This window comes from Prosopis cineraria, unplaced genomic scaffold (assembly GCF_029017545.1).
Source record: "Prosopis cineraria cultivar Desert tree isolate PC_DT_omini unplaced genomic scaffold, ASM2901754v1 PC15, whole genome shotgun sequence".
NCBI classification, from domain to species: domain Eukaryota; kingdom Viridiplantae; phylum Streptophyta; class Magnoliopsida; order Fabales; family Fabaceae; genus Prosopis; species Prosopis cineraria.
The window spans coordinates 2,415,802-2,425,440 of record NW_026555346.1 but is presented as its reverse complement, the minus strand read 5'-3'; the positions used below and the strand labels follow the sequence as shown (position 1 = coordinate 2,425,440).

Below are 9,639 nucleotides of genomic sequence, written 5' to 3'. Positions count from 1 at the left end.
ATGATAACATGGGTTGATTTCTACAAAGTGATGAGTGCGATGGTGCCTCTATACTTCGCCATGTTGGCGGCCTACGCTTCGGTGAAATGGTTCAACATATTTAGCAGCGCCCAGTGCTCCGGCATCAATCGCTTCGTGGCGGTGTTCGCCGTCCCTGTCCTCTCCTTCCACTTTATTTCTCGCAACAATCCCTACCACATGGACTCTCAGTTCATCTTAGCCGACACTCTCTCCAAGCTCTCCCTTCTCTTCTTCCTCTCTCTCTGGCTTTTCTTCTTCCACTCTGCAACCCTGGACTGGCTTATCACTCTCTTCTCTCTCTCCTCCTTGCCCAACACTCTAGTCATGGGCATTCCCTTGCTGCAAGCCATGTACGGCCATTTCACACACTCCCTCATGGTCCAACTCGTTGTGCTTCAATCTATCGTCTGGTATATATACCTTCCCATGCATATCCTTCTGCGTGCAATCTGATTAAAGCTGTATTTACCGTCTTGTCATCTCGCATGCCATGATAATCCTGTATATAATGTTACCATGAATAGGTATAGAGTATATAAAACATCTATACTTCAGAGAAATCACAGTTATAATTTCAGGTACACCCTGCTGCTATTCTTGTTCGAGTACAGAGCTGCCACTCTCTTGATTCGGAGCAAGTTTCCTGGACCGACAGCGGCCTCCATCGTAAAATTTGAGGTGGACGGCGACGTCATATCTCTGGACGGTCGAGACGTGGCACTTCGAACCGAAACCGAAACCGACAGCCACGGACGTGTTCGGGTCCGAATCCGACGATCCACGTCCTCTGCTCCTGACTCCACATTGTCTTCGCCCGCAGGCATCGCCACTCCCAGACTCTCCAACGCAGAAATCTTCTCCGACAGTACACCACTCCATCTGCTTAAGTCGCACCGCGTCGGTGCCCTAGAAGAAGTCAGATTCGGATACCCGACCGGGAGTCCTCGGTTAATAGAATACGCGACTTCGTCGGATGCTTGCTCTCTCCAAGCCACGCCACGGGGGTCTAACATTAACGAATTTGAAATGACGATGTCGAGAAGCCCGCGGTTATGGACGACGTCTCCGGCAAGATGCGGGAAGAGTTACCAAGAGTTGTCGCCGGCGATGTGTCAAGGCGGGGAGGGACCAGGATGCCAAGAAATAACCATGTCAGGTACGTATGTGTGGTGTTGTGTGCGGCGGTGTGTAACTTTTGCCTGTGTCGTTTAGGGGTTTGGGGATAGAACAACACAGTGTCGCTGTAATCGCATCGTTGGCATATTACTTTGGGATTAAGTCAAAATCTTAGGCATTGTAGCTGTTTCAGGTGTACCTTCTGTGAGTTGTGTCTCCAATATTGTCATGGTCATGTGCATTTTCTCCGACTATTTTCATGAGTTTTTTAGCATGGGTTCATCAAATTACAGTTCAAGTGCATTTTTTGTCTTCAGCTTTCAGATCTTGTTGCACCTCGTTGCTCGTTCTTTTTTTTTTTTTTAAGTAGAAAGGGTTTTTCACTTTTCACAATGCATCAGTGATAACATTTTATTCATTGTTATATTATTATTTTTTGTAACGCCGACAAGAATTTTAGAATGATTTTTGTAGACAATATATATTTTTAATTGGGTAAAATATAAATTTAAATTTATAAACTTTGTTCACGTTTTGCTATTAGTTTTTATACTTTTTTTCAGTGTTTTTGAAAAAAATCTAAAATAATAAAAAACAAAAATAAATGGATCAAAAATATTGGAAAAAGATACAGAAATTAAAAGTAAAATGCGAGCAAAGTACAAAATTTAAAGTTATGTTTTTCCTTCTAATTATGTCAATCAAATTATATATAGTTTTGGAAAAGTTTATTACATCAATATCTTCAATGTTCAACGCCGTGTGTAGTTTCTTTAAGATCCTGTCTTTACTGGGAAGCTTCATTGATAGCGGCCATCATATGGAGACAGCACGTGTGTAATGATGAAGGCAGCGATTTTAATTAGTCCCTATAGCTGAAGGTTAAAATAAGCATACATGAAATAACCCTTGCATCTATGATACCAAATCATATGCAACCTAGCTATACTTGAATTTCTTGAATGATAATGTTTCAAATAATTTACAAGCAATATTATTCCTTGGGGTGCGTGGGTGCTGAAAGTTTTATTATTATAGCCTCGTCTAATGCTTTATTGGGAGTTTAAATTTCAATATAAATATTACTATATTAATATGTGCGCTATTCTGGGCTATTATTAGCAAAAGAAAAAGAAATTAGCTTCAGAGATATCACTAATATCCCAATGCTGGAGGAAGGAGGTCCCGTATATTCAGAGGGAACAAACCAGAAGATGCCGCGCGCTCTGGTAATGATGACACTTATACTTAAAGTTGTAGGAAGGAAACTCCTGCGGAACCCTAATACATATTCTAGCGTCTCAGGCTTGCTTTGGTCGCTCATCTCTTTCAAGTAAGTGACATCTATCAACCTACCCGTACATATTTTTGTGAGGAACAAACTTATATATATATATATATATATATAATATAAAGTGATGATTTTATAAAAAAAATCATAGAAGGTGGATGTGAACATGCAGATGGAATGTAGGGATGCCTGGCCTGGTGAATTCGTGTGTGAAAATAATTTCGGACGCCGGCCTTGGGATGGCAATGTTCAGCTTAGGTAATAGGAACATACTGAAACATATGTTCAGAGTTAATTGTGTCTATCGGTTCATATAATTGCAAAATTAAAGTAGTTTTTTAGACGGTATTTACATGTGCTGTGCATGCAAGCAGGGCTGTTCATGGCACTTCAGCCTCGCATCTTAGCCTGTGGCACCAAAACAGCAGCCATGGGAATGTCCCTTCGCTTCATTTTGGGGCCTCTGGTCATGGCTGTTGCCTCCATTGCTATTGGATTGAGAGGACCCAAACTCCGAGCCGCCATTGTACAGGTTCATAATCATATTATCTACTTGTTTTATACCCAAGCACTCGTTTGTGAGTTTAATTGATTAAAGTGGTTATATTATAACTTAAGTTTTGGTTTCTCTGCAGGCTGCTCTCCCGCAAGGGATCGTGCCTTTTGTATTTGCAAGGGAATATGGTGTACATCCTGATATTTTGAGCACTGGGTACGTAAATTCAACCGTTTCTTATCATAATTCTTTCAAACCCTCGTCGTGGATTAAATCTAATTACCCAAAAAATTTCACTAAATTTTTTATTGGAAATATTATTAATATATAATGTTTTTAGTCATAGAGTGACAGGTGAATAACTTAGCTAGTTAGACATCAAAATTGGATTAAGTAAACTCTAATTTAAAATTTTTTTAATGTTTTAAAACGTGCACAGTCGCAGAATGAACGTCGCTTTAAAAAAAAAATTAAGCTTGAGATTAATCCCACAGAATTGTATATATCCTGCCACCGATCGGCGCACACAGGTTTTCTACTGCTGATGCTGCATTCATGACGTCACGACTCTGCTGTATCAAAAACGATGGAAACTAAATTAATGATATAACATTTGTATTTTGAACATACGTGGAGGATCAACGACATCGTCTAGAATGTGGCGAGGAGGATAAAGTTCGAAACGCGCGCGCGCACACACACATATTTGTTGACACTCATCATATTAAATGCTTGACTTTTAATCAAACCCAGGCGTAATAATTAATTATTATAATTATAAGATGCGCCTGTCTGTCTCCAAACCGAATCTTTCAAATACTTTCTGTGGGAGCCACTGCTTACACATATATAATAGGGTCACAAAACTCGTGCGCGCTTTCATACATGGTGATTATTCACCTCTTCTAGACGATATTTTATTTGGAATATTTAATAATTAACCATAGCCAGCTAATCAATTTGGGGTTTCTTGTTAATTTGCAGGGTTATCTTTGGCATGTTAGTGTCCTTACCAGTAACGCTGCTATATTACATATTTCTTGGGCTTTGAAGAGACCAAAAATATCTGCAGCTAGCTAAAGATGTCGTCCCTAGTGGTCAATAAAGCACCAGAAAGAATGGGTACTGTCACAGGCTCTGATTCCATGGGATCTGACGGGACCACAACATAGCATGTATAGCTAGCTAGGAGCCGTCCGAAGAATGCTTTGGCAGTGTCTCTGTGTGCGTGCGTGTTTATCTCATAATAGTATAGAGTGACAAATTATGGGTACGTATTTGGGTTTAGCAGTTAATTAACAAACATATATAAACTAAACCATATATATTATGAAGTCTTTCGATTATTGCAGTGTTGTCACCGGCAACAGAGAAGGTCTTGGGTAAAATTAGGTCTAATCAAAGGGCTCTGGCCATTACACAGGGAAGTAAGCGGCGATAATATTCATGTGCCCGGATCCAAAAGAAAATGGATTTTTATCATGATTGGTGATTAAAGTCGGGGGCGCTCCCCCCCCCCCCCCGGGGTTTTTTTTCTTTTTTTTTAGGTTGGAAGATTCTATGATGTTGCATTTTAAACTTATGTTTCTTGAGGAAAAAATTGGCAGAAAATTGTTATTTTCTTAAAAGACAATAAAACAGATACAATCAGATGATGATGACTAATATGTGATAAATATTGTATTAAAAATAAGGCAAATGATGAAGAGAACATGGTGTGGGGAAGTTGGCCGCTGAGATTGGATCGGAGCTACTGGACGGCTAACATTTCATGTGTTTCGTAGCCGTTTGGTTCTCCTTGATCAATTCTTAACAGCAGCCACGGAGCAGAATGAAGAACGCACATGTTTGGGGGTGATATTCTTTTTTTAAAAAAAAAATGGATACAAGTACAGCTTGAAAGGAAACTGGGTAGATTAGCCTGTCAGATAAGCACCATCTTTGCCGGGTTGATATTGAGAAAATGAGGGAGCTGACTCCAAAATCTGGGAAGCATTATCCTCTCCGTAGGCATGCTTTACGATCAGATCTGCACGCCCAATCGCACTTCGGGGAGTGTACAGGAGACCAACTCCTTTTCTTGACACATAAAGGATCGAACCTCTTGAAGGATTTCTTTCAATGGGTGCTCTTGTCCATTGTCGCACATACATAAGGAGGTGAATACCTTCAAGCGAATCAGCATGGACTCCGACTTTGGCGTCTGAGGGTTGATATTCGGGCCGGGCCGGGCCGGGCATGTTCATGCACTGGGCTAATTAACAAGTACTTCGCCACTTGAAAACATAGAGAAGGAAAGCCAGAGAAGAGGACGGACGCATGGTGAGACAAAAAAATAAGAGCCCAACCAGTACGACAATACTATTAATTAATAGTGGGGGAGTTTAATTATGTATATCCCATGGTGATGAGGTTGAATATGTGAGTTGGCAGAATAATGAGCAACATCCAAGTTACAGATCATGATCTTATGGTAAAGCATGTATAGTGTATCCACAGAATTATCTTACTGTATGTGTTTCGCAATTTATAAGTAATTAGCAAATTAATTAGTAATTAGTGTAAACGACGGACTAATCAGGGCAGGTGGCAAGGGCAGTGACCGCATTCACATGTTCTATTAGTTCAACAACCACGGAATCCATCCACTATATATGTATAATATTCCCCGCCAAACACACACCCCACACACGCACACACATCATTATTGATGGACCTCATGGCATGAATGAGATGGCATTAATGGCAATGAAACTTGAAGATGATAATCATGAACATGGTGACATGAAAGTAGCCCAAGGCAAGGAGCAAGGAGCCCAATACTTTCAATCCAACGTACCTAAAGACCCATTACAATATATTGAAGGTCTAATGACAAGAACTCAAACTAAAGCCATGAAGCAAGCCTTGTTCGGTCTTGTGCAAGAAGTTCAAGAGTTTGGAGAGCATTGGAGCACTCCTCTCAAGCCTAAAAGAGAGCATCTATACGTGTATAATGTGCTTAATATCTAAATTCATGAAGAGTCAAGCCTATGAGATGTAAATCTTAGCCCAATATAAGGAAGACTATAAGTTGAGCCTCTTGCAAGCAATGAGGCATGAAACCCTAGTGAAGAAGTCAAGGGTGGTGTGATAAAATCCTTTATGATCCCTTGATTGTCTTCTAAATTATTTCTTATTTTAATGGTCCTTTGATTTGATTTTCTATTTTGAGTTTAGTCAAAGGTTAGAATTAATTATAGTACTAATTTCTAAATTTTGTAATCCCATAATTTTAGGATGACATCTCCTAAATTATGTGGCTGAATATTTATCATTATTTTTCCTTTTAGTATTAGCAAATTAGGGTTTTAATTTTAAAAAATATTATTCTCTATGAGCCTATATAAATTAGGCATGCTCCCTCTTGTAAAGAAGAACAAAAGTTGAATGAAATTATTCATTTTAGAGTTTATAACTCTTGTGAGCCTTAGTGCTTTGTGGTGGCATCCCGTGTGAGAAACATACGTGATCAATTCTTATGGTGTCTTCAAAGGTTGAGGTTCCTAGAGGCAGGTACTTTAGGGATTTTTTCCTTAATAATTATCCCATTATTTATTTCATATCTTTATTTTCATCATAAATTTGGCCTCTTTCTTTTTGTTCTTGTGTTTTTATTGTGTCAGGATTTTGCCTTTAAACTAGCACGATTCTGCTTCTATGTCCTCTATCAGATTGGTATCAGAGCTTTGGTTGCTAGTTTTGGTTTAAATTCTTGTCCTTTCTTCTTCTTTTTTATTTTGAGTTATTTCTTTGTGTGATCATCTTTTATCTATCCCATCTACTTCTATCTTTTAGTTTTTCTCTTCTTCATCTTTTTGACTTTTTTAATCTTATGTGAGCTTTCATTTTATTAGCCTTCTCAAAAAAAGAGAGACAAAAATACCTAAAAATTCATGCAAAAAAAGGTGTTAGTAGTGTGTTGAAAAAAAAAGAAAAAAATATAAAAATTCAAAAAAAATTACAAAAAAAAATATATTGCTGTAAGTTATGATTATAGAAAAAGGCTATTTTTAAACTCCAAGTTACCAAGAGGTTGCCTAAAGAGAAAAGTCAACTTGGATAATAAGAAAGTATTCTACGTTGATCACTTTTTTATTTTTAATTTTTGATAGTACTTTTCAAATTCTCTACTCTCTTATTTTCTATTTGTGCTACTCTCCTATTTTATTTAGTTTTCTATTTTGTCTTTAAGTATTTGACTCTTTAATTTTTATTTCTTTCTTTCTTAATTTTTGTTGTCACGTGTGGTTTTTTATTTTGCAAGCTTAATTTTATTTGAAAATTTTGCTTTCCTATTTATTTCAAAATTGCAAAATATATATATATATATATATATCCTCTTTTTATCTTGTGCTTGTTTTCTAGTTTTCTTAATTTAGAAGATACTCACTTGGTTGTCTCTTAGTTTCTTAATTTGTGTTTGGTTTTACCATTAGATTCTATCCACAAGCTTAGTGAGTAGTAAAAAGTAAGTGTATTTTTCATCATTAAAAAAAAGCCATTAATTTTTTTGTGAAACACAAGTGACTTTATTTATCTTGAGAGTAAACACGTGAGTTTGTGTGTGTGAGGATCTATTTTTATCTTATATGGTTTCTAGTTCTTCTGTGAACATGAGTAACAAGGATGAATCCCCTAGTATTGATATGAACTCTGTTTTAGAACTTATCAAAATATAGTTACAGCAGTTTCGCTTGAAACTTGATCATAGGTTTCATAAAGAGGATAAAGATGAGTCAGAGACTTCCTCTTGTAAAGGAAAGAAGTGTGAGACCCCCAGTGATGATGAAAAGTATGAAGAGCCCCCTTCTCCTAAGGGAAAGAAATCCTCAAAGCGTGATGTTGACTTATCGGACTAAAAAGTAAAGCATCCTTCATTCAAGAGATAAGCTTGACTCGTACACTTTTATGGACAAGGAAGAGCTCATATACAAGGCTATTAAGTTAGAGCAAAGAAATAAGAACAAAAGTTCTAAATCCTCTTGGAAAGACTCTAAGGCAACTTTCAAATGGAAGGATTTCAAAGCCAAAGATACATCACAGGACAGGGAAGAAATAAAGACCAAGTATGAGGGTAAAACTTTTAACCCTAAACCTTCTTCTTATTCATCTAACACTTCTCTTATTAAGTGTTTCAAATGTCATGGTGTGGGCCACATGGTTAGAGATTGTAGCAATAAAAGAGTTATGATCTTGAGAGATGATGGTGGCTATGATAGTATGCATGAAAGTGATGAAGATGATGCTAATAACGTTGATGATGATTCTACCTCCCATGAATCAAACCATAAGCTTGAATGCAATGGGTGTAGTTGACTCTATTTTGGTGGCAAGAAGAGCTCTCAATATTCAACCAAAGAAGGATGATGAACATGAGCAACACGAGCATATTTTTCACACTAGATGCTTTATCAAAGAGAAAGTGTGTAGCATGGTAATTGATGGTGGTAGTTGCATTAACATAACTAACACTTTAGTTGTAGTTAAATTATCTCTACCTTTAATTCTACACCCTAAGCCCTATAAATTGCAATGGTTGAATGATTGTGCTGAAATTAAGGTTTCTAAGCAAGTGTTAATTATTTTCTCTGTTGGAGTTTATACTTGTGATGTATTATGTGATGTAACCCCTATGCTTGCTGGACACTTGTTATTAGATAGGCCTTGGCAGTTTGATAGTAAGGCTACTCATGATGGTTTTAAAAATTGTTACAAGGTACCTTTTAAAGGCAAGACTGTTGTATTAAATCCTTTTAGGCCCATCCAAGCCTATGAAGATTAACTAAAGATTGCTCAAGATTACAAGCAAAGAAGATATCTCCTTGATTGTGGTATGAGTGAGAGAGAAAAGAAAGAGAGTATTGTTTACTTGAAAATCAATTAAAAGAGAGGAAAAAGAGTGGAGAGAAGGTAATAAAAGAAAAAAATAGAATGGTGGGAGTGAAGAAAAATGGTGAAAAGAAAATATTATTGTGTAGGAAAAGTGAGATTCAAGAGGCTTTGATGAGTGAGAAAGCTCTTATTATAATTCTCAAGAATATTTATTTTTCTACCGACATTCTTGACCCTACTTTGCCTTCTAGTATTGTCTTTTTGTTACAGGATTATGGAGATCTATTCCCTAATGAGATTCTTAATGGACTTCCTCCCCTAAGAGGAATTGAGCATATAATAGATTTTTTTTGCCTGGAGCTGCTATTCCAAACAAGCCTGCTTATAGGGCTAACCCTAAAAAGACTAAGGAGATCCAACGCCAAGTAGAGGAATTGATGATGAAGGGCTTTGTGCGTGAGAGCATTAGCCCTTGTGTTATCCCTGTTATCTTGGTGCTAAAAAAATATGGATCTTTAGGGATGTGTGTTGATTGTAGAGCAATCAACAAAATCACCATAAAGTATCGTTACCCTATCCCTAGACTTGATAATATGCTTGATGAATTGCATGGTGCTTCTATCTTCTCTAAAATTGATCTTAGAAGTGGTTATCATCAAATTCGTATGAAAGAGGATGATGAATGGAAAACTACCTTTAAAACTAAATTTGGATTATATGAATGGTTAGTTATGCCTTTTGGTTTGACTAATGCCCCTAGTACTTTTATGGCATTGATGAATCATGTTTTTAGAAAGTTTATAGGCAAGTTTGTTGTGGTTTACTTGATGATATGATTTAT

The 9,639-nt window shown here is 37.2% G+C and overlaps 1 protein-coding gene across 1 annotated transcript; it reads left to right on the top strand.

Moving 5' to 3' along the window:
* On the top strand, positions 1–4,270 carry LOC129294744 (auxin efflux carrier component 6). Its single transcript, XM_054933216.1, has 7 exons — positions 1–431; positions 600–1,177; positions 2,260–2,470; positions 2,601–2,686; positions 2,803–2,960; positions 3,064–3,140; positions 3,909–4,270. Exons 1-7 carry the CDS (start codon positions 1–3, stop codon positions 3,973–3,975), a joined length of 1,608 nt encoding a protein of 535 aa, XP_054789191.1. The 3' UTR covers positions 3,976–4,270.
* Positions 4,271–9,639: the final 5,369 nt, after the last annotated feature.